The sequence below is a fragment of the Eptatretus burgeri genome, chromosome 9 (genome assembly GCF_056783735.1).
Source record: "Eptatretus burgeri isolate ZD-2024b chromosome 9, Ebu_testis_v1, whole genome shotgun sequence".
Classification (NCBI taxonomy): domain Eukaryota; kingdom Metazoa; phylum Chordata; class Myxini; order Myxiniformes; family Myxinidae; genus Eptatretus; species Eptatretus burgeri.
Window position 1 is genome coordinate 82,392,914 of NC_140969.1, and position 26,311 is coordinate 82,419,224.

The 26,311-nt window shown below is 43.9% G+C and overlaps 1 protein-coding gene across 1 annotated transcript in view; it reads right to left on the reverse strand.

Annotated features, from left to right (window-relative positions):
- LOC147020459 (alpha-actinin-2-like) overlaps positions 1 to 26,311 on the reverse strand; it is an 82,042-nt gene that overhangs the window by 470 nt on the left and 55,261 nt on the right. Inside the window, exons 16-21 of the mRNA XM_085895801.1 lie at positions 19,112 to 19,246; positions 12,581 to 12,763; positions 4,578 to 4,721; positions 1,861 to 1,926; positions 1,375 to 1,533; positions 1 to 1,117 (exon numbers count right to left, since the gene is read on the reverse strand). The exon at positions 1 to 1,117 is cut by the window's left edge and continues 470 nt beyond it. Coding sequence (XP_085751927.1) covers positions 959 to 1,117; positions 1,375 to 1,533; positions 1,861 to 1,926; positions 4,578 to 4,721; positions 12,581 to 12,763; positions 19,112 to 19,246 — 846 coding nt within the window. The 3' untranslated portion in view covers positions 1 to 958. The remainder of the gene's footprint in view (positions 1,118 to 1,374; positions 1,534 to 1,860; positions 1,927 to 4,577; positions 4,722 to 12,580; positions 12,764 to 19,111; positions 19,247 to 26,311) is intronic.

Here is a 26,311-nt window from a genome sequence, read left to right on the forward strand (position 1 = left end):
CATGCGGCTACTTCCATAACAATAATGGAGCATTGGACGTGCGGCTACTTCCATAACAATAATGGAGCATTGAACGTGCGCATACTTCCATAACAATAATGGAGCATTAGACGTGCGGCTACTTCCATAACAATAATGGAGCGTTGGACGTGCGGATACTTCCATAACAAGAATAGAGCGTTGGACGTGCGGATACTTCCATAACAATAATGGAGCGTTGGACGTGTGGATACTTCCATAACAAGAATGGAGCATTGGACGTGCGGCTACTTCCATAACAATAATGGAGCATTGTACGTGCGGATACTTCCATAACAAGAATGGAGCGTTGGACGTGCGGATACTTCCATAACAATAATGGAGCATTGGACGTGTGGATACTTTCACACCAATGGAGTGTTAGACATGTGGATACTTCCATAACACCAGGACGACATATTGTGCACGCAACGGTAGAAAATATGAATATGAATAAGCGAGGTGATACGGGAATGCTAAAAATCAAAAAGGCAGTAGTTCTACAGACTTGAGCATAAGGCAAGCTTGAGTTTGGCTCATTCTTGGTTGGGGAAAACAAGCCAAGAAATTGGTGGCCTTCATAAGCGGTCTATTCTCAAAGAGCACGAGCATCTCATTATTCCACAGAGGAAAAATCTGTGTTCTACATTTGAAAGGTTGAGAGCTGTTGTGTCAATTACGCAACCCCCTTACAGGTCTCGAGTCAAAAATGTTTTACAAATAAGACGTCGATGAAATTGGTTTAATAATAAATTATATCATCGCAATTCTAGCCAGCCTGATTAACTATATAATAGATTTGCAGTTAAGGTAAGTGAAGTGCCTTGAGTAAAGTGAGCGACAGTCTGAGACAAGCAGCATTTTAATGGTCTTGGAATGTGCTGTGGTAGAACCTAGGGGGTGCCAAGTCTCAGCCTTCTTCCTTATGTAAGGTTGAAGGTCAGAGGTCAGATTGACCATAGAGTGCCGATGCAAAGGAGGAATAGTCGAGAGCTCCAGGCGGGGCGACTGGATCAGTGCTCGGTGACATACTGGCAATGCAGTACTCGGCCTGCTCCGGTGGAAGCTCCTGACGCAACTCCTCGGGGAGAATGTATGGCTGCCAGAAGAGAGTATACAGTTATAGATTTGTACTGTGCCTATATATAGGCCAACTTCTTGGAATTCAATACGAGAAACTCGACTCTTAGAATCGTAAAGTATGATAACTTATTTTTGCCATTGATATAATAGGGTTCCAGCATTGTCACACTATTCTAATTATTCATACAAACATAATTTATTACAGATAGGCATATGCACCACAAGTACAGTGTAGTAATGAGGCCTGCTGACCGATGGCAGTGGTGTGCCTACCTTGTCCCCGGCAAGAATGCGGAAAGCCTCGACAGTCTGTTCTGTAGACCCTGTGGCCCCGGCCTCTCGGGCCATCACATCCAGAAACGCTGCGAAAGAGACGACCCCAGTACCGACTGGATCGGCACCTGCTAACAGTCGAGCGAACTCAGCCTCTCCCTGGCAACACACCGCACCCCATTACTAACCGTATACATGAGCAGACTCTCGCAGCCAACAAACTAAAAGAGCAAAACATAAATTGAGGATAAAATCATTAAAACCCTCCAACCAGATATAATCATAATGGAACAACATTGTGATATTGCGAAGGTCAATAGGTGGCTGTGTATGAAGTAATTTTGAAGAAATGACAGGATAGGCTTGGAAATATGAGTGGATTATCAATTATGAAGATAATACCAATCAAAGATCAGGTGAAACACGTTTCAATGTTGCATCGAGTCTGGACATGAGATTACGTGATCAAATTGGTGAATGCTTTACCAGAACATGGCCCATGGAGATGAGGCACGCACGGAAGTCCTCAGCATCAAGAATCCCTTTCTTCTTCTGCTCTCCACGTCATCAGCAGCCCGGGAATGAAGTACAAAGAGAGAAATTATCCTTTGATGCATCACGTGATAAACACATGGAAACTCATTGATACAGTTCTGATGTTTCATCCAAATGCTCTTGTAATTAAATAACCATTCCATTATATTCCAAAACCATTTTCTTTTCTACCCTCGTTTTTCTACCCAAACAAATGATGGCACATCTAGTTTCAGGCCAGAGTGGTCTTCACTTTCACAGAAGGTGCAGTTACTGTCGTTTGCACAATGTAAAAGTACAGGTAACTCGAGGTTTGTCAAAATAAGGACAAAGGCTCAGAAATTTCAACATTTCAGCAGAGTGGCCTTCATCAGGGACTAAACAGACCATGTATGTCCAGCTCTAAAATACTGTCCTGAAAGGTCAGAACAACAAATGTTGATTGGACTCCAAGACCCAGGCAACTATTTTTTTTATCATCGTTGTGTCTGTGTTTTGTTCAGCACTTCGTATGCCTTGTGTGGAAATGGATTTTCCAACTACTAATTTTTCTTTGAGTGGTTGTTGAGAGGTACCTCCATACATCATAATAGAGCCAGCAGGATACCCTCGACTGCCTCGAGGTTTGCACACACCTTGGAAGTGTCAAGCCTGGTTTGAATCTCGACCCAGCTATAAACTACCATCCTGGTGTTTCTCAGATATGGCAGGACATCAATGTGTGTGCCATCATTTGGACATAAATTTAAGCCATGTGTCCCATCTGCCGGCATTAGTTGGTGGGCGTTAAAGAACCCATGGTGTCCTTCACAAAGAGTACAGGATTTATCGCCAGGACTATGAACAAATTACAAATCCCTGCCTGGATTGCGGGTATCAATTGGTCTGATCTTCTTGACGTTTCATTAACACCAGGATACACCACTTGATATCTTAGACTTAGAGCATGGTTGGTGTCTGAACAGCAGCTCTTCCATTATAAACAAATTGACCAGATCGCTCACGTCACATGTGAATGTCTTCATTTCCGAAGAGCAACCATCGTAGTTGATGGATGTCTTTTTCTCAAAAATTGAATAAAATCCTTTTGAGGCCCACATGGATGACAGATGTGTCTCTGAGAGTTAAGTTGTATGTACATTATATATTATAATAATGTTTTATTTCATACAGTGAGGCAAATTATTGAGCAGCACTGCTTTTTCATAAGTAGCATTTTAGTGCTCATTCCAAGCTGTCCTGAGATTGGGAAGTTTAGACTGACACACGTTAATGCCTTTCATGAAGGTCAATAAGCTCAGTGATTTCACAAAAGGTCAATAAGCCAGGTGTTTTCACAAAAGGTCAATAAGCCATGTGTTTTCACTGAAGGTCAGTAAGCCAGGTGTTTTCACGAAAGGTCAATAAGCCAGGTCTTTTCACTGAAGGTCATTAAGCCAGGTGTTTTCATGAAAGATGAATAAGCCAGGTGTTTTCACTGAAGGTCAGTAAGCCAGGTGTTTTCATGAAAGGTCAGTAAGCTCGGTGTTTTCAATAAAGGTCAATAAGCCAGGTGTTTTCACGAAAGGTCAGTAAGCCAGGTGTCTTCATGAAAGGTCAGTAAGCAAGTTGTTTTCATGAAAGGTCAATAAGCCAAGTGTTTTCACTGAAGGTCAGTAAGCCAGGTGGTTTCACAAAAGGTCAGTAAGCCAGGTGGTTTCACAAAAGGTCAGTTAGCCAGGTGTTTTCACAAAAGGTCAATAAGCCAAGTCTTTTCACTGAAGGTCAGTAAGCCAGGTGTTTTCAGGAAAGATCAATAAGCCAGGTGTTTTCACTGAAGGTCAGTAAGCCAGGTGTTTTCATGAAAGGTCAGTAAGCTCGGTGTTTTCAATAAAGGTCAATAAGCCAGGTGTTTTCACAAAAGGTCAGTAAGCCAGGTGTTTTCACGAAAGGTCAGTAAGCCAGTTGTTTTCACGAAAGGTCAGTAAGCCAGGTAAGACATGCTCAATTCTCTGAAACTTAAAATCCCTATCCTTAATACTGCACTGCTGCCCTGAGCTGCTTTAAACCCACAACAAAAGGCATTCATTTCAATGACAGCACCACTTAATTACCACTGTTTGTGGTGATTGTGTGTTTTTGACACCGAATTGGTGTTGACAACGTCACTCAAAAATGGTTTCACTTTCCCTTCGTGCAATAGTAGCTGATAGTCCTGTATATGTCTTGAATTTGGAAACAAGAGACGAGATGTACATGAAATGATGATATCCGAAATATTTTCCTGCAACCCCATATAATGCTAAACCCTTTTGCTTTACAAAGAATGCTCTCCTCGATCTGGCTTCATGAAATATACCTGAACAGGTGTAGTTAAGTAGAAAAACAAGCAAATCACAGTCAAAACTGTTACCATTTGAGGCCTAGTCACAAGCTGCATCCATCTGGCTTTGTAAATTGATAACAAATGCTGAGCATCATCTGGATTCCAAGAGGATTTTGATATTAACCAAGTCTAATGATGACTTGCCTTCACTCTGCTATACCTTCTGTGCATTGCAACTTTAAACCGTTTCATCAAACGAGTGACAACAATAAGCATGTACCGAGCTTACTGATCCAAATACAGGGATTCAATAACAACTGAACAAGGATGTGATTAAAACCACACGGATATGGATCCCTCTCACTTTGTCAAAGTGGTTGAACGCGGCCTGTAATTCTCGCAGTTGTTCCGGTGTGAGGTTTCTGGCTCCGCCAGCAGCTTCAGTCTCCAACTGCGATTCGGCGTGAGCCAGTGCCGTACCCAAGGCCTCCCATCCCACTCGCACTCGCTGTAGGTGCACCCAAAGCCAACGGCTCACTCAGAGTGGATAGAACGTGAAACAGCATGTGCTTTGTGTATAACTAAGAAACTTTTCAAGCTTGATGAAAGTTTTAAGTGTCATTAGAAAGCAATCTCAAGGGAAGTTAGGGTAATGGAAAAGTATTCCATCATATTGAATCACTTGTTCAAACATACACTTTTAACACAATATGTAGAGAACCGTGAGTGATGATGATGGCCCGATAACCTCTTTGGAGCAAACTACTTTCCATGCATGTAATTGCATTCATGAAAATAACTGAAGGTTTGGCCTGGAAGTTGGACTCCAGCTTTACGTTACCAGCAAGCTTCCCATTCTTTAGCTTCAAGGTGGAAAACTTATAAATCAACTCTGACCGATGACCAGAAGATATACATTGTAGCAGAAACAAATTAAAAGTTGCAAAATTGTACTCGAGATTTGACATCTTTGTACTTCTGAAACCTTATTCGAGTGGAGATCCGTGGAAAACGGACAATGTTTCTTCAAAGTGAAGAAAACCCTTAATTCTATACACCGATACCTACAGACATTGCTGGTTTAATCGATGTCCAACAAGATAGAAACAGAAGCCGACGACTTAGAAACTGGGCAGGTACACAACTTATCTTTCTTTACCATTTTACAAAATTAAAACCGTGTAATAAATGTCGTTAAATAGTCTGGACTTATCAGAAGAAGTCACTAGACTTCCTATGTAGGGATGGCATGGACACCCCATAGGTTTTTTTTATACAACACAAATCATCAAAACCATCGACCAACATAACTCTACAAAGGTACCTAGCAGTCGGCTGTGGAGTATTTCACATTTCAATAATGCTCCATTAAACTTTTGGACAGCATCGCTGAGCTACAAAACTGACCGAATCAACGTAGGCCGATTGCATTTCTTCTTATTCTTATTTTCAGATAGCCTAACTCAAAATGGGTTTAAGCTAAGGACTTGCTTTAAACACAAATCCACTGCATTTTATCTTGGGAATGTCCATGACTACTCGAAAATTTCATAACTTGAAAAGATTCCATGAAAAGCAAGCAAAACTGCATCACTCTGCACGGGAATATGAAGGGAAGACGACGGGGTAGGTAAAATGATGTACAGTCTGACTTTTACAGAAAAATACTTTGAAAAACAGGTGTGGTTAATGTTGGAATATACATGTCTTGAAAAAAAACAACTTGAAAACGATGGTGAAACCTCGGTCTGTCTATTAATTACGTATTATTGTACCTTGACTACGTCCAGACCTTTCAATTTGACTTTCATACTTTTCAGACCATGCTTATATACTTGATCACATGGATGTGGAGCAAGTTGAGAAATTTCAGAATTTGATTTTCAATTTTCATACACAAATTATACACTACACCAGAGATAAACAAATCAACTCTTTTATTAAAGTCTAATAACCTTCGTAATAACTGCCTGCTATTTATCAAATGTTCTAATAAACCAATATCAATAATGGAGCCAGCCAGTTTGTGAGTGAACAATCGTTATAATTCTATATGGTACTTACAATAATAAGAATATATTATTTACTTGCATACAGTACTTGTATTACGTGTTTGCTTGCTTTACGGAATTATAAATTACAAGTTGTATAATTTGAAGTGGTACTAAAGGTGAGGATGGTGATGGATATCCTGTGTCAGGCTGGCACAGGCACGCAACGTACTGTTAGTATTTAAAGTGCCTTCAGAAAGTATTCACATCCCTCGACTTTTTCACACTTTGTGTTTCAGCATGAATTTTAAATGGATTAAATCTAAATTTTGCCACCAATCTACACACAATACCCCATTAATGAGAAAGTTAAAACATGTTTTTAGAATTTTTTTACAAGTTAATTAAAAACGAAATACAGATATATCTAATTTACACAAGTATTCAACCCATGAGTCAGTACTTTGTAGAAGCGCCTTTGATAGCGATTACAGCTTCGAACCTTCTTGGGTATGTGTGTATCAGCTTTGCACATCTTGATTTGGGGATTTTCTCCCATTCTTCCTTGCAGATTTGCTGAAGCTCTGTCAAGTTGAATGGGAAGCGTCAGTGAACATCAATCTTCAGATCTTTCAACAGATCATCAATGGAATTCAGGTCTGGGCTTTGGCTGGGCCACTCAAGGACATTCACGTTCTTGTTCTGAAACCATTTTCCAGTGTTGCTTTGGCTGTATGCTTGGGGTCATTGTCCTGTTGGAATGAAAATCTTCACTGCAATCTAAGGTCTTTTGCACTCTGAAGCAGGTTCTCCTCAAGGATTTGTCTGTATTTGACTCCATTCATTGTTCCCTCTATCCTTACAAGTCTCCCAGTCCCTGCCACTGAAAAGCATCCCCATAGCATGATGCTGCCATCATCGTGCTTCACAGTAGGGATGCTGATAGATGGGTGATGAGCTGTGCTCGGTTTCTGCCAAATGTAACACTTTGCATTCAGGCCAAACTGTTTAATATTCGGCTGATCAGACAACAGAATCTTTTGCAGTGCCTTCAGAATCATGCTCTCAGTCTTTCACATACCTTTTTGCAAACTCCAGAAGTGCTGTCATGTGTGTTTTTCTCAGGAGCAGCTTCTATCTGGCCACTCTCCCATAAGGCCTGGATTTGGAAAGTGCTGCAGAGACTGTTCTCCTTCCAGCAGGTTCTCCCATCTCAGCCAATGAACACTGTAGTTCTATCAGAGTGGTCTTGGGTTCTTGGTCACCTCCCTGACCAAGGTCCGTCTTGCCCAGTTGCTCAGTTTGGTCAGACGGACAGCTCTCGGAAGAATCTGGATAGTTCCATATTCTTTCCATTTCCTAATGATGGAGCTCACTGTGCTCTTGGGAACAGTCAACACTCTAGAAATTGATTTATACCCTTCCCCAGATTTATGCCGCCTCACAATTCTATCCTGGGGTTCTACAGACAGTTCCTTGGACTTCGTGGGAGAGTTTCTGCTCTGACATGCACCGTCAACTTTGACACCTTATATAGAAAGGTGTGTTTCTTTCTAAATCATGTCCATTCAATAAATAGAGTTGGCCACAGATGGACTCCAATCAAGTTATAGACATCTCAAGGATGATCAAAGGAAATTGGAATTGGAAATTAAGTGTCATAGCAAAGGAGTTGAATGCTTATTGATGCAAGACATTTCAGCTTTTCATTTTTAATTAATTTGTAAAACATTCCAAAAAATTCCACTGGTAATCATGGGGTATTTTGTGTAGATCAGTGACAAAACAAAAAAAAATCTCAATTTAATCCTTTTTAAATTCAGACTGTAACACAACGAAATGTGACAAAGTCAAGCGGTGTGAATACTTTTTGAAGGCAGTGTACATGTTATTATTGCTGCCCATCTGTAATAATAAATGTGTGTGTGTGTGTGTGTGTGTGTGTCCTCCAGAACTCCAAAACCATGAAACCGAGCAGCCTGAAACTTTGTATGCATACAAAGGGAACTCCAAGGAAGTGTACAAATGAAAACTGGGTGTTTAGGTTAATTTAAACACCCCTTTTAAAGATAACTAGATGACTTGTGAACTCATTGGATTGCCGTTGTGACGGTGGCTGATAAAAAATAATTTCAAGAAAAAAAAAACAAGGGATAGCTCGAGCGAACTATACCGCTGAGGATGTTTGCATTGATCAAATTCTCCCGAAGAGTACTTGACTGAATCGGGAATTGATTTTTTAATAATTTTTTCGTTGCCCGATTTGAACGAAACTTGATACTGCACACCACAGGCAAATGATGAGTAAGGTCGCTCTAAAATTTTTGCGCTATCATGTACCGTTTTGGCTGTATTTCGGGAACATACATACATACATACATACATGCATGATGAGAGTTTTAGTAACATATAGATTAATGGGGTGCTCATTATGAAAAACAAGTGAAATCCTTCAATACACCACATGTGGTGAAGCAAATGAGTACACTAATGTTCAAAATTTGCAATTTATGCTTTTTCAGTTGAAAAACAATTAAAAAGCGTACTTAATATTTGAAATGTAAAAATCTTGTTATTATTGTGATAAGCACCTTTATATATAACACAAGGAATGAAATCGTTCGATACAGCGTGGCAGGGGATAAGCCTGGTGTTGGCTTAGTGGTGAGGGTGGTGGCTTGGGATCCCAGGGTCCTAAGTTCAAGCCCCGTTGGCTGCTGAATTAACACCAGGGGGTTGACTCAGCCTGTCATCCTTCCGAGGTCGGCGAAATGAGTACCAGTGTACTGGTCCCGGTGTATGTCCCGGTTAGAATAGGTGTACCATATCCCTGTGTGTCGTAAGAGGCGACCAGGGTTGGCGTCAGGAAGGGCATCCGGCCATAAAACATTGCCTCAAGAAAAAGCCAACCCCTGCACAGCAGGGAAAAATGGCTGTAAAAAACAGCGTGGCAGGGGGCCGCAAAAGAATGATGGAAAATAAGAAGAACTTAGCTTTCAGCGTTCGGCGCGAAATGCCATGGTGGGCAGAAATGATGTCTTTCGTTCGTTCGTACATGAGAGGGGAGCGTTTCTTGGTTTTTTCCGTCAAGCAATAAATTCAATGTTTTTCACATATATAACACATTAGTTTCACAAATTTCCATTGAAAAAAGGCAGTATTGTGTGAATCTAATGTGTAGTTCATGCGGAAGGCGGCAAATTATTATTATTATTATTATTATTATATTGGCCTTCTTCGGATTTTTCCGTTAGTTGTCGGCCCATGAATACTCGGGTATTTCCATCAATTGTTTCCGTCAGTTGTCGCCATTTCTGTCTAGGTTATGCACTGCCATCTACCGGACGGCCGTCATTGGCTGTCACTTGAGACGCGTGGGGGGGGGGGGGGAAACCGGAGACATGTTAGACACCGGGGACATTTCAAACTCGGTGCAATTGTATACCAGCGCACGTGCTGTAAAAACAAAAACAGACTTACCTTTGGTCAGCCCACTTCCCCTTCACAGGGGTCTTGAGCTGCCATTTTGTTTTGGCCTGCTCAAAAATTCCTTGCCTTGGCACCACAATATACTCTCACGGACTAATTAAAATATATAATTGAAATCTGTGTTCAGATTTAAGGATCAGAACTTTGAAACTAAATACGTGTCGAAATCTGGAGTGAAATCTGAAAATTTTGTTTAATTGGCAATTCTTAAAATTTTGCGTATTTATTTAAGTGAGGCTGTGATCCCTCCTCCTCCATATTTACACAATAAAATACAAATGTGGTAATTAATGAGTCGTGAGGCCAGGGAAATTCCCGGGTGTTTTTATTTTTGTAACTTCTTTTTTTAGCTCCTCGTGGAGGATCTCTCAGTCTTACTCATGTTGTTGTTGTTGTTCTTCTTCTTCTTGTGGACATTTTTGTTTCACAGCCTACAGTTTTCATCGAAACTTCCTGAAACTTGGCATGTATATGTAAAAATACCCTGCGCAGACAGTAACCATCTCCGATTTTGAAAATTCCTCCTAGAAAAAAGTTATGACGTCAAAATATCTCCGCTAATGGAAATCACCTAAAAATTATGTCCAAAACTAGGCAAGCTTTTTTAATTCTATTGGTGGGAATCGAACAGGGCATTAGCAGAGATGAATTACCGCACATATGATACATCGCTATGACGTTGTATCAATTTTTATGACGTCATTCCTATTTTTTGACATTTTTTGTTTCACAACCCAGAGTTTTCATCGGATCTTCATGAAACTTGCCATGTATATGCAGAAAGCCCACGCGCAGGCAGTAACCATCTCAGATTTTGGAAATTCTTCCTACAAAAAAAGTTGACATCATAATATCGCCGCTAATAGAAATCGCCTATACCATTATCTCCGAAACTAGGCAAGCTGTTTGAATTTTGTTTGCAGGAATCAAGCCGGGCATTAGCACAGATAATTTATCGCAAACCTGATACATCACAATGACGTCATATTCGTTTTTATGACGTCATCATTAAGAGGACAAGGATCTTAGCTCATTTGAGCTTGTTGAAGTTATTATGTGCATGTACACTTCAAAGAAGTTATGTACACACTTTGAAATGTACATGTCCACTTTCGTACATTCAACATCCCCTCTGAGTTTATGTACATAAAAAAACAAAAAAACAACACGTTGAAAACTAAACAAGATACGTTTTTATTACAACTAAAATAGTCATGATTCTGTGCTTTTGTCAGCGTTTTGCATGTACAGTACTTTATATTGTTGAGATGACCAGGGGTGTGTTCAGTTACCAAGCAGCTAGCGGGCGCTTGCCAAACCAGCAGTTCCTCGTCAACAGTTTTGAATGTTTGAAAGTGCTTGCTTGAGTGCTTAAGCCACTTGGTGAACGCTCTTCAATAACCTTGGTAACTGAACACACCCCAGATTCATGACATGGTGACGAGGATAAACATCTCTCCCTTGACTTATTTCGGCCATATCGATGAATTCATCCCCCAGGGGCTAGATTTCCATACGATAAGTGGCAAGTTAGAGGTGACGAGGAAAATTAGATGTTGGTAGGAATCAAAATAAGGTTTCATTTTATATATTTATGCACAAACGTGGTTAAAAACGCTTCATTCACTGTCAGTAACACAAATATGGTATCAGATGTGAAAAATAACTTGATTAAGACATTACACCAATTAGCAAGTTCAGCGAAGGAGTCACGTGACCTCTCAAATGCGCTTATCGCTAATTATTCCAAAACCGAAATAGTACAAACACAACCTATACATCGATTTAAAGGTAATTATTGCTGTTCATCTAACGACGTAACTCTCAAAGGTGAAAGAAGAGTTTGTATAAAAAAAGAAAAGGTTACACCTCAGTTAGTTTTTCCAAATATACACCCCGTGAAAATTCCTTTGTGGGGGGGAGGGAGGGGCAGGGGGTGGGATGGGATGAGGCAGGGAAAGGGGTGGGATGGGATGAGGCAGGGAAAGGGGTGGGATGGGATGAGGCAGGGAAAGGGGTGGGATGGGATGAGGCAGGGAAAGGGGTGGGATGGGATGAAGGAGGGTATAGGGTGGGAGGAGGGACCCGGCAATGCCAGGCACCTTTGCTTGTTATACAATAATATGATTTAATGCAGTATTGTCACAAATAATCGACACGATAATTAATCATGCAATCAAAATAAAATTCAGCATGTCAATACATTCTTAAAAAGTAAATAAACACATTATAAAAACCATTTTTAAATACAATATAAGGATTGAGGTATGGTATGCCAAAAGTATGTTAACCATGTATCGATGGTCACAATAAATCATAAGGAACCTTTCCGACATCTTTCTTTGAATAATAATAATAATGGTTGTGTCTGCAAATGACAAAACATCTCTCTCAATTTGATGTGTGTGTGCGTGTGCGTGTGCGTGTGCGTGTGTGTAACGGTTTAATATCACTGGTCAAATTCATACACGGAAACGATCAACATGCACGATCATTGTAAATGGACACAAGGATGGACAAGCAACAACCATTATTTAAATGAGGATGTCGGGATGGTTTCACATGATAATGTATTGTGACAATCCCGACACCCTGTTTACAACCCTTTGGCACTCCATCCTTACATCCTTTTACATTATAATTTTTTTTAATTACTTGTAAGCATTTATCAATTTTGGCTGTGACATCCTGTGTGTACCCTTCTCTTTTTTTTAACGTGACAGCATCACAAAGTCGGCAAAAGAGCTTCATTTGTAGATGAAATATGAAAAGACTTTTCTATCTGGTTTGGTGTGATGACTTTTAATGCAACTGATTAGCCAGTGGAGTTCCAAGTCAACCACAAATGCATTTGCTGTGACCATTTTAAATCAAATGATCCATGCACCTCCATAGGGTAGGGCGTATGTGCGGTATCGTAAACGCCAGCATGGTGTAGTGCTGTGTGTAGTTCCTCGAGACGAGACAAGTTTCCCTCCTGCCTGGACAACTCCTCTTTCAGTCTGTGCAGCTGCACGTTTCGCTCTTCTAGAGAACCACCGATGCTCCCCGACACGAGCCGTCCAGCCTCCTGAATACAACACGCAAGGAAATGTCTACAGCAAACAATCATACGCCGATATTGCCATCATTCCCAAGTGCATTGTGAGAAGAAAAATCAATGACGAACAACTTGGCAAGAAGAGCAGAGTATTAAATACTATATCAACGTCCCGAGACATTAATCCTGCAAGCCGTTTAGTTCTGTACCTGGGTTTTTTATATACAAGGTCAAGGCTCATGGAAGAGCCAGTACACTGAGCAGATGGAGATGCAACAGAACAAAAGCAACAGTTGAGAAAGGAAGGAAACATGAACACCAGAGTTGAAGGTCAAAATAGAGTGAGACTTGGACAAATAATGGATGTGGAGAGGAATGAAGGGTGGGAAAGGATGCATGATGTGGATAAGATTTATACAGAAGCAAACTCTGGGGAAGGAAAAACTGGAGATTTGGAAGGAGGGGGCTTGGGGTAAGGGGGAGGGATAATGGGTACAAAAATAACACTGTTTTGGATGGGGCATGATATGAGATAGTGATCAGCTGTCTTGAGGACCTGGAGGGTAGAATGAGATTGAACAGGATGTGGAAGTTGTTTCCACAGGTAGGAAAGAGAAGGAACAAATGAGTGGAGCTGAGCAAGTTTCTGGATTTGGGGAGTTTCACCAGAATGAAGTTGATGGTGGACCGTGTGAACCGTGCAGAAACCTGGGGGTGGGGAAGAGCAGAGGGTGCAAGACCAGAAAAGAGTTGGGAGAAGACAGAGAGACCACAGACCTGACTGTGATGGGAAAGAGTGATCGTCCCATAAGATTCAGCTTCATCATGGGAGATTTCAATGATCTTGAACGCCTTGGTTCCCATGGCATCAAGGTGGGAAAGGTGTGAGGTAGGGTCACTATCACAGAGGGAAGAGCAGTACACCATCAAGCTGGGGAGGAAGGCCTTATAGGTGGATAGGATTTCAGGTGTGCCAGAAAAGGACTTTGTATGACACAGGATGCTCAGTCGGCGACTGGCTTTGGAGGCCAACTTTGAAATGTTGTTTGCCCAATAACGATCATGGCCGAGAGTGAGGGTTAATTTTTTGTTTGAGTGACTGAACTTCCTCAAGAGGATTGTTAAGAAAATAGATGGGCAGGACGGTCCTTTCAGAGAGAGGGATAGTGAAAGTGCAAGATTTGTCTGGATTGAAAGACACATTCCAAGTTTTTGACTAGCTTGTGGTTTTGTCGAGGTCTGAAGAGGGGGAAGAACCTATCTGAAGGATGATGTAACGGCAGAGGGTGGAGTCATCAGCAAAGAGATAAAGGGGGTTTTCCAGAGAGTCTGAGCGATCATTGATGAAGATTAGGAATCAGACTGGGCCCAGAACACTGCCTTGTGGCACTCCAGCCAGTTCTTACCTCCAGCAGGCTTAAGGTTCTTGCCAAGTCTTAATCACTGATGGATTGTGGAGGCAACAAAGCGATTTTTGGTTCCACAAACCTATTTTTCATCACCGCTGAAGGCCATCAGTTGACAGACCTACTCATGATTTGAAAGATGTTGTGGATACCCGAAGATGAAATGCAGATGCCTGAGAGAAATTGCCTGCATACTAGCCCAGTCATCACAGTCTTTGGAATATGTATTGGTGTTTCTATGCAGAAGATCAAAGTCATCAGTGTGGTGGATGCTGTTTAAAATGGCCATGTGGGAATCCATGTTTCGTTGAGAAGACAAACTTTAACCATCATGGAAAGGTCCAAGAGAAAGTTTGTGTAACATCAACTGTATTTGGGAAATTGTTGGTTGTAAAGGTTACACAATTCTGTGAGCTGTAGCAAGTGTACTTCATTGGAAAAGGAACTGGACAAAAACAATCCAAAATGTGAAGAAAAAAAAATTGACATCCTCACTGCTATTTGTATCCCCAACACCTGGCCATTGTCCTCCCAACCTTCCCATTTCTCTCACAAAGACTCCAATATCCTGTGATATTTATCAAGGTCCCAACCTTACCTTCCCACTCTTCCCGCCCATAATTTATCTGTCCTATGATATTCCCTTTGTTATTTTTTTTCCTTTTCTCAATTTAATCGCTAACCCCTTTCCTAACCACCAGTATCTTACTATAATTCATCGTCGGTCCGTCTGTCTGTTCTCAGGTACCGCAAAAATGGCTGAACCGATCGCAACCATTTTTTGGGTGTGTAATCCTGGGACCCGTTCGAGTAAAAATAGGCATAAATATAATAACATGACCCCCTTGACAGCTCCGTAGGGAGCGGGTGCTTCTCGTATACATAATACATTTATGGCCCGAAAAGCAAAACTTATTACCTCTGCCACCAAGGGTGGATGGAGGTTATCTTTTCACCCCTGTGTGTCTGTCTGTCTGTCTGTGAGCAGAATATCTCAAGAAGTTATGGATGGATTTGTGGTGGGCAGGTTGGGTGTGACAAGATGAATCGATTAGATTTTGGCGAAGATCCAGATCTGGATACAAGAATTTTAAAAGCGATTTTTCATAATTTATAGATAGGACCCAAAACGATATAGAGCACGATATTTCAAAACATTGTGGACAGATTCATACAGGTTGGGTGTGTGACAAGGCCAAATTGATGAGATTTTAGTTAAGGTCCAGATGCAGATCCGAACTATCAGATCAGGTCAGGTATGGGAACATGCGCCGGAGCAGGGTGTCGCTACATCCACTTTCTACCGGTACTCCAGGGGCTTCCATCTGGCCATCCCCCAAGCAGATGCCTGGCCCATCCCAATCTTCTTGAGATGGTGATCAACCTGCTGCAACCACGAGGTACGTGGTCGGCCTATTAGCCTTCTCCACTCACGAGGCTCCCTCGCTGAGAGAATCTGGTGAACATGATCAGCGCAAGGAAAACGAGACCCAGCCCAAGTCCAAACAGCCGCAGCTGTAACAAATCTCATTTGTCTCTCTCAGCAACCGCTCGTTGTACACAAAGTCTGATCAGCGAGAGCCAAGGAATCTCCGAAGAGACCTGGTACCAAAGGAATTAAGTCTCCGTTTCAGATCCCTGGCCAGAGTCCAAGTCTCACATCCGTAGAGCAAGACTAGAAGCACCAAGGACCTGAAGACTCAGACTTTCAGCCTCCTGCACAGGTACTGGCAGCGCCACACCGGATGATCCAGTGAATCCATCACTCCCCAATCTTGACCCAGACGTCTGTTGACCTCTGGCTCACAGCCAGCAGAGCCATGAATATCACTGCCAAGGTAAGTGAATCTCTCCGTGACCTCAACATCCTCGCCACAAACAGGTACAGACAGAATAGCAGCAACCAGGATGTCATTCAAAGCCTGGATCTTAGTTTTGACCCAGGAAACCCATAATCCCAGCAGTTCCGACTCCTCATTCAGCACCTCGAGGGCCCCCCCAAAGGAAATCTTGAGTCTCCGCAAAGATGACTGCATCATCTGCGAAATCAAGGTCGGAGATCTTGACATTTCCAAAGAATGCACCGCAGCTTGATCTCTCCGACAACCTCCCCAGAATCCAGTCCATACAAGGGCTGAAAAGTGTGGGGGCCAGAACACACCCCGACGAACTCCCGTAACAACTGGAAATAAGTCAGAGATGGTACCACCACATCTCATAGCACTCTCAGTACCAGAGTATAGTTCAGACTTCAGATCGATCAGTTTTGGTGGCACCTCACGAAGACCAAGAATCCTCCAGATGGCATCCCGATTCACTGAATCAAATGCTTTACAGAGATCAAAGTAGGCTGCAAGCAGCCCCTGCCATAACTCTCGTCTGCTTTTGGGGGAGGACCCGAAGAGCAAGGATACGGTCAATCGCCTATCAGTGAGATACAAAACAAACTGTTCAGCCTGACGGAGGTTGCGCTCTACTGTGTGATGTTATAGTTACACTTTTAGTCTGTAAAGCCTCACTGTAAAATGAACATGGAATCAAAAGAAGTCCTAAAATGTTAATAATGTTGCAGTAAATGTAATTCTGCTCTTATTCAACTTGGGTTGCCCAAATATTATTACTTCCGCCACCGAAGGTGGAAGTAGGTTATGTTTTCATCCGTCTGTCTATCTGTCTGTCTGTCTGTGTACAGGATACCTCGATACAGTAAGTTGTGGATGGGTCTGGATGAAATTTGATGGGCAGGATGGGTGTGTGACAAGGACGAATTGATTAGATTTTTGTGAAGATCTGTGTCTGGATCTGGATACTAGAATTTTTAAAAGTGATTCTTCACCATCGAGAGACAGGACTAAACCAATATATAGCATGATATCTCAAAAAAAAAAAATTGGCCCCGATATACTTTACAGGATGAGGCATTGCATGGTGGAGGTGGTGCACTCTACCGAGTGCCCTTCTAGTTAACCGATGTAATTACTGATAGATGAAGTTAACCGTGGTACATAAGATATTGTTGCGGATTCCGCGCCCGCCGGCGTGCTGACGGCCACGTAACTCGAATCGCGGCACGTCGCCCACCGGACGGACAATCCAGTCGTGACCCTCTCGGACTAACGCCGGGAACCAGTCACGGGTGGACCTTTCGGTCTCACCGCGATCGAGCCAATCAGCCCCCGCGTGGGATAGGGTTGCTCGCCAAATTCGACCTACCTAAGTACCCACGCGGAGGGTAGACCGGGCGATCGCACCTCGCCGCAGGTCGACTTCGGACACGGGCCACTTAAGCGACCCGTTCCGTACTATCAGAATAACCGAGCGGTGTTATCGTCGACCTCGACGGTTCGATTAATTATCGGGCGTATTCAGCCCACTACCAACCCTTTACGTGAAGCGAGATGGGGATTCAATGGAGGAAAAGACGAAGCGAAGCGGGAGAACAGTTCAACAATAAATCACATTTATTCGCGGCACACGGGAAGCGCACAAATTCAATTCCACCAAAAGCACACAAAAAAAAGAAAACACAATTCCATTTACACAAAAAGCAAATATAAAAGCGAAGACACAGTGCAGAGCTAATACCGACTACCGAGCACACGGCAACACTTATACAATTCTACTTCACAGACGGCGCCGACAACACATACCCAAAACCAAGGAAAAGAAATACCCTCAAGAATGAGGCAGGCCTGAGGCCGAGACCGGGTCGGGCCTACCCGTCTGGTGATGAGACGCGGAGCGGCGATGGCCCCGCAACCCGCGGGCCTCGTGGACGGTGTCTGGTAGGGGGTGGGAACGGGGCCCCCTTGGTCGCACTATCTCAGCGCGGGGGGAAACAGGAGGGGGTTGCTGATGCTCGGGGTATAGAGGATCTTTATTATCCCTGGTGTGCGTCTCCACCTCGGCCAGGTCGCGCTGCCGGCCTCCCTCGGGCGTGCAGCTCCCGGCACCGACGCGAGCACCCCCCCGTCCGACTCTCTTCAGCTTCTCCAGCCACTGCAGGCTTCGGGCTCCAGACTTCCACACTCGTCCCCTCCGTTCCGACTCCTTCTCGTTCTCGTTCTCCTTCTTCTTTTTCGTTCTCCTTCTCGTTCTCGTTCTCCTTTTTCTGACTGACGAACACCGTCCTTTTATCCCCCCGTAACTTCGCCTTTGACCCCCTCCCTTTGACCTTTCACCTCGCTCCCCATTGGCCCGAGAAAAAGTGGGCGTGAAGGCTTTTTGATCCACAAATTTGCATATATCGATCGTTCTGGAGGCGGGGCCAAATCGCCCCTCGCTCACCGATTGGACGGCAAAAAGTGGGCGTGTGTCGTTTTTGATCCGTTTTTGAAGCACAAAATCCGTGATTTTGTACACGCTGTTCGACGCGCGCTCTGCACGAGTCCAACACCGGTACCCACAGCGGGGCAAGAACGGTGGCGATGCGACGGCTGCGAGGTGTGACGTGAAGGTCGTGGCGGTTGTGGTGAAGCGGCGTTGTGGTTGGTGGTTGATGTTGTGGTTGTGGTGGTAATCATGGCGGTTGGTCCAAAATAAAGATAGTAAAAGAAAAACGGCTATCCTGAAGAGTCGCAGCTCGCATAAATGACATGTATTCCCACTAGACAACGGGTTTGGGCCTAACTACACATGTACTTACCGAGATACCTCACCTAAGGGACCTGAATGGTGGTTTGCGAATTTGGTAACCACAACAATATTAATATGGGCAGAGATAGAAAACTGAAAGCATCTCCCAAAGACCTTAATTTGACTTGGAAAATTAGAGGGCAATATTACATTCAGAGGAATCTTTAATATAAATTAAATATAATGAAAAAATTATGATTAGTATTGAAGTTTGGGGGAAAAAAATGAACCAGCACGACTCAGCTGATGGATACATCCGCAATGTGGTGATCATGTGGTTGGTGCATTGTGGTACAAGATATTCAGGCGCATAGTAGAGCAGTGCCGAACCACGTACCTCAGCATGACGCTGTATCCAAGGCGCCACCGATGCAGCCACTGTGCGGTATTGATTCTTCAGGGCCTGGCGCTGCTCTTGGCACACTTGTTCCTTGAGGAGTGCTTGCTCGCGCTGTACTACGAGCAGCTGGACCTGCGAAGGTGCAAATAGAGGGCCAGGTAAGCGTACTGATTGTACCAACAGCAAAACGACTCAGGTGGCAGTAAAGAACATTCGACTGACAATTGTGTTTACGATGATGATGTTTTGTAACCACAATAATTACCTCCGCCACCGAAGTGATCATCTCAAAAAAGGTAGAATTTTAAAGTGATTCCTCAACATTGAGAGATGGGGCTAAAAACGATGTATTGCATGATATCTCAAAAAGCTGTGGACGGGTTATAACAAAACTTGGTGGATGAGTTGGGGAAGTGACAAGAACCAGGTAAATGACATTTTGGTTCAGGTCCGGATGCAGATCCAGCCTATCAGTGAGATACAAAATATAAACCGTTCATCCTGGTGGAGGTATTCACCGAATGTCATTCTCGTTGTATGCTGTTTCTCATCGAATGATGACTGTGGATGATATTTCATGTCAAGTTGACTGCCAAGGAAGCATCTGTCCCGATTGTTCATCATGTGCGAGTCTGGGAAACGGTGCCATGAGGGGGTTAGGCTTTATTTATTTCCTATTTTACACAAGTGTGGTTTTTCATCCCTCACCTCCGCCATTTGTGATCCTCGTGCACCAGATCTGTCGGAGTTCTATTGTCTCATCAATCCCCCTGTTGTATTTCATCATAATAAACCTTTTTTATGATTATGAGAAACGTTTTCCTGCCTTTTGCCTCAATCACGTCGCGCCACCAAGTTCAGCCTCAGATTGGAGCAATCCTTGAAGATTTGTCAATGGTAAAGAACAGTTAATCAAAAGCAGTGTGTAAGACTGCTTAATTAGTTAATCAAAAAAAGAACGGTTAAATTCTTCGTAAGAACTTCGTAAGATCAGCGAACTTCAGGAGCAGCAAAAGTTCCTGGCATGACTGATGACGTTAATCAGACAATATTAGAGACCCTTGTGGAGAGTGTGAACGTACCCTCAGAGGAAGCTGCTTTTGCCTTGTGTCAAGTGAGGAAACCAACTGGAACTGAAACCGCAAGTTCGACCAACCTGAACTGATGTAGGAATGGCGATCGGCCAAGTTGTACTGAGAACTTTTATAACCACAGGCAAGCAAGTGTCCACAATGATGCTTGCTTAAGTCAGTAACTAAATGGGGTGACAAGATAGGTGACCACCTCATGATTCACTCTGCAAGACTTTCATCAACTAATGGGCTGTCGCCATCATTTTGGCAACACATCAAGATTTATTTGATACTAGAAGACCCGTGAACCCGTTGGGTTCCCGTTGTGGCAGTGGTTGATAAAAAAATCATTTCAAAAAAATAAAAAGGGACAGCTCCAGCGAACTATACTGCTGAGGTTGTTTGCATTGATCAAATACTCCCGAAGAGTACTTGACTGAATTGAGAATTGATTTTTTAATAATTTTTTTTGTTGCCAAATTTTAACAAAACTTGATATTGCGCGTCAATGTGAAAAAAAATGGAGAAAAGAAAGTCGAACAAATTATTGTATGTAATGTTCTAAACACAATTTTATTTATTAATGAACACGGAAGTATGAGATCAAAATGATGATGTTTATTTTATGCTTAAAAATACATCGGTCTTTGTCTATACTAAATGTTTGAGATTTTTAAATAAATCATTTCAAGAAAAAAAAAAAAAGATAGCTCCAGCGAACGATACCGCTGAGGTTGTTTGCATTGATCAAATTCTCCCGAAGAGTACTTGACTGAATCGGGAATTGGTTTTTTAATAATTTTTTCATTGCCTGATTTGAACGAAACTTGATACTGCACACCGCAGGAGAATGGTAAGGGTGGGCCGAAAATTTTTGCGCTATCGTGTACTGTTTTGGCTGTATTTCGGGAACATACATACATACATACATATTGTTACGGCTGTGGAAATTTGCAGAACACCATAAAGGTCCATAGTTCAGTGAGATCGATAAGTCTGTGTTCAGTTAGATTTCCCCACCATTGTTTAATGGGCTTTATTCGTGTCACAGGGCTGTGATCCTTTGAGATCGTGTTTTTCTTTTCTTATCGTTATTTTACAACAACCAACATCGCTCCCAAATAACCACAACACCAACCACGCCACCATCACCAACCACATTTCAACCACCGACCACAACAACCATGATCAACACCAACCACGATCGCCTCAAACCACAACAACCACGATCAACAACAACCACGATCGCCTCAAACCACAACAACCACGATCACCTAACCACCTTCCCCGCTACGCCAACTGTCGATCCCCTTCTCCACACGCCAAACCACGGCCCTCTCCGCTCATGTAAACTGTCTCTAAGAAGCGAAGGAAACAAAGGAACATCGATGGCGCACGGATTTTCCCGCCTGATTCTCCCGCCTGCTTTTCCCATGCTTTGGTGTGGGGGAAGTGCGATTCCAGCCAGAGGTCAAAGGTGAAAAAAGGTGGGGGCCTGATTTTGAGGGAATGAATCTCCCTGGACCTGTGCCAAGAATGATTCTCTCTGCTCCCGCGAGGCGCGCGGGGAGGGGGGCGAGAGGGCACGCCCCTTTTCTGGAAGCTTCCTGCAGGAGCTGGAAGGTGGGCGGAGCGATAAAAGGGGAGGGGCGAGGCATTGGAACGGGGGGGGGATATAAGGCCGTGCAGGACGCCAGCTCGGGGCCTTCTTCTCCTTCGTGTGTGTTTTTCGTCGAGGCCTTTGCTTTGTCTTCTTCTTCGTGGTGGTGTGTGTGGTGGTTTTTCGTGGGTGCGTGGGGCTTCTTCTTTTTCATCGTCTTGGTCTTTCGAAGAGTCTTGGGTTCGGTGATTCGGGTCGAGTCGTCGGAGCTCGCAGTCGGTGGGGAGTCTGGGTTGGCACCAGGGACGCGGACGGGAGGCGCCGCTTTGCCAGCTCTGTCGCGCAAGCCTGCGCATCCGTGTGGAGAGCGCCGGAGAGAGCTCACCCACCATCACACCATGAGGGTGCAGGTAACCTGCAATGGTCTCGTGGGATTCGTTCGGTCTGCCAAGTCCCGGGTTTGCATGGCAGCGCGCGCGGGGGGTCCGTGCTGTGCAACGCACGAGGCCGCCACGTGCGCGCCTGCGGGAGTGAAGCCCAGTCCGCAAACACACGCGGTGGATTAGCCGATCCCGCAGACGGACAGGAGATAGGCTGGATATGGATTTGGACCGGATGGGTTTTCCACGTGAGCGTATGTGTGAAGCTCCGACGGGCAGTGCACATGTGTTCGTGTGGGGAACCCCTCGAAACGCGAGGGTTGTTTTTTAATGCGCCGGGTGACGTCATGGCTACACGTATGGTCAGAATCCGGCAGGAGGGGAAATCCCTGCCGGATGGTACCATCCGAGGAGGGACGAGGTGTGCGAAGCGCGAGCAGCTGCCATGATGTCACGGGTGGGGGGGGGAAGCACAGGTTGCGAGTTGCCGCGCTGGTGTGCGCATTAAAAAAAAAAATCAAGCTTCGCTTCGGGTGAACAGGATTCCCTGGGCAAGGGGTGAAAGACCCCCCTGTCCAGGGCACAGGACACCACTAGTTAGGGGGAAGGGTTAGCTTAGTTAGACCGGCTCCATGGGGCAGGGATAAGTCCCCATGGGGCTCATGGAATGGATAAGGTAGAGGGATGCAGTTGAGATGTAGGATGGGAAATTGATTTTTGATTTGGAGGACAGTGACCGACTTTGGATGTGTAGAGGGGACGTAGCTTAGCTACGTAGTGTTAAAAGGATGTGCTATATTTTAAGGGATGACGAGGGAGCACGAGTTAGTTGAGGGAATAGCAAGCAGAATGGCAGTGATCAGCAATGTGTGAGAGCTGAGGAGTGAAATGGAAACATGTTGAGTGAGTGAGGCCAACGAGCCTGTGTGTATGGAGGGAATATGGTATGCATGGTGCGATGAGTGATTGGGGGGAGGAGTGACTCCCACCCAAGGGACCCCAGGGTCAGAATAATGTGAGTTAGAGGGTTAGTCAAATTGACAAAATGGAGGTTGTTTTGCTGTTGGTGGGGAAGTAGACTTGAAACCCATTTGGAGGGGCGCAGGAGCCCTGTTGACGGGCTGGGAGAGTGGCTGCGAACGGTGAGTATCGCTGAGTGGGTACCCCGGGCACCAGGCTAGTTGGCCGCGGTAGGCCAAGGGTCCAGAGGGGGCCAGGATAGTGTAGTGGGCATGGGTGGACCCGCATTATGTGGGGCCCGGGGCGCCATATGCCACGGGGGCAGTGTACTGGGCACGGGCGACCTTCGGAAAGGGGCCCAGGGCGCCAGCCTGCCACGTGAGCGTTTCAGGGGAGTCGCTAGGGAGGGCACTCCTCAGTGTTTAGGGAGCTGGTAGGCTCGGAGGCAGTGTAGTGCCCGGGGGTGCCATTGTTGGAGAATCGGCAGAGGGTAGTTCCTGCCAAGGGAGCCACGCGTCCCAGCCATGAAACCGTGTGAGGGCACGGGAGGAAAATTGGAGGGCATTGCCCAAATTTGTGAGGACACCAACACAGGTGACGGGAATCTGGGTTGTTAGAACCGATAGTTTAAGCGAGAGGCGCTTTTGGAAAGCCCCGGGGTAGTTTAGGAGTAATAAATGGTTCGGGTAGATAGGAAGTGTTCCCCTCCGCACCATCCATCCCTTCGCTCTCGTCGTGGGCCGCTGGACTCACCTTGGGTAAATAGATCGCTGAGATCTGAGGAGGCCATTCTGAGGCTTCATTGGGCCTCGACACAGGACGCTACTTCTCCCTTATTCCCTCCCCTCCAGGAAGGGAACATAGGGGTTGGGAGTAGGCTAAGACAGGATAGGTTAGCCGAACTGAGACTGTAAAGGGGATTAGGGAGACAAATTTATAGAGGGAAATAAAAATAAAACCAAAAAAAAAAATAAGATGGGGCGAAATTGGATTTTTGACAAATTAAGAGAGTGGGTATTAGTCCGGGAGCCAACCTGTGTACGAGGCTGTTTTAGGGTTGGACCTTACAGCCTCTGCTATAAAATTTTACACCCCCAGGATGTTTAGATATATGTTTGCAGTTCATGAAAACCAATGTTGGCAATTCATAAGCTCTTGCGAAAAATTTTGGCGGCCGTTTTTGTTTGAGGAAGATTTGAAAAATTTGATAAAACAGCAATTGTCAATAAAATTTCTAAAAAAATTAAAAAATCACATTCATGAAAAATAAATGTGAACTAAATGTAAGAATTCAATCAGTGCATTGTAAAATGACAAAAAAAAATTGCCTTTGTGAAAGTAAACCTCGTAAAAGTACATAATTTTGTGAAAAATGCCTTAAAAATAACGTTTTTTGAAGATGGCCTTTAGAACTTTTCTTATCATAGGCAGATGCTGCATTAGAATACTAATTTCTCTTAATGTGATATGAACATGGTATCCATGGCTAATTAAAACAGCAAATTTGATTGAGTTCTATCAATTTTTAAAGAGAAAATTAACATTTTTGTCAACCAAAGTTACCCCTACCCCAAAATCCTCTTACTCTATTGAACACAGTTCGGTTAAGGTTTGCTGGATCCAGGTTGGGTACTTCACAGTTCACTCTTCAAAAGGAAAATTCAATGGTGTTTGGAGTGACATGGCCCTGGAGCAGACATACAACAATGAAGGGAAGACATCTCTGTTCAAACGCATATCTCAGGCACCAGCTGCTCGAGATAAATATGTGAAAACAAGCACCATTTCTCACAGCTGTATCAGAGAACATAAAGTCTATGGCTAATCTAGGCCAACAGGAATCTACTCATCATGGAGAAACACAGAAGCAGGCAACAGAAGAACATATGCATGTTGAGGAGATCAAGAAAGTGATATGCCAGCAGATGATAAACCCATTCCAGTGTAACAACCAAGTGGATCTGCTCAATAGAGCAACTGGTGAGAAGGATGCTTCAAAAGACTTGGTCCATGCTCAAGCTAAGGGCATGGAAGCCATTATGAAAGCAGAAGAGGTGGTCTCTATTAAGATTGAACCACTGAAGCTGGTAACTTTCTCCTCACAGAAGAAATCAAAACCATCAAGGAAACAGAGTTTAATCAGGATCTATCAAGATGAGACTGCAACTACACGTGTGTTGTGTTTCTATCGAGATGCCGACCCAGTCACAAGACAGATTGCATTTTCCCATGAGTGGACAGACTATCCATCATCCCTGTTTGAGGTTGATCCACGCTTAGCACAGGGGTTTGTAATGCGCAAAGGCAACAAGTCTGATTTCGTGGCAGTGCTAATTGCTGAAGCTGAGCAGGATGTTGTTTTACAGCTGCCATCATTACCACAGAGTGACCTATACACAGTTTATCTGGTAGACACAATGGCATTTGTAAATAAATACCAAAAAATGGGTGCGAAAACATTTGGTGAACTTCCCCAGCTGTATCTTCGCAAGCAGGTGTATCCTGCAGTTGAAACCTGAAATGTGCAACTGTGTCAACATCATTGGTGATCAGTATGATTTTGATGATAGCCATACTTTGAAGGGTGATGAGCAGCAGAGGAGAAACCAGACAGACCAGGCAAGACAATTCTCACCATCCAAGAGTCTAGAAATTCCGGACTGGAATTTACTCATGAAGAATCCAAGAAATAAAGGAAATCTTCAGAACTTCATTGGCACTTCCCTTTGTGAGAGTCCTGAAGCTATTCCGGATGGAGTGACCATCATTCTTGGTAGTATGATGGAAAACAAGGTCACACTCTTTCCATCACATCAGCATCAAGTTCAGTTCTGGACTTACCTTGTGAAGAACATGAAGAGGCAGACACAAGGATTATTGCTCATCTTGCGTATTGTGTGGAATATCTTGATCACCATCGAGCTGTTGTGCATGCAACAGATACAGACATAATTATGCTGTGTATATATCACTTCTGCTGCTTGAACACATTGCAAGAACTCTGGATACAACGGCAGAATCAATACCTACCTATTCATGAGCTGGTAGAAGTGTTGAGCAAGAAGTACCAGAAAATCCTCTTGATGTCGCAGCTACACTTCTGTGCACATATGTGTTGTGTGGATGTGACACAGTGAGCTACCCATTCAGAAGGGGAAAAGAAGAGGTCAGGTCAGGTATGGGA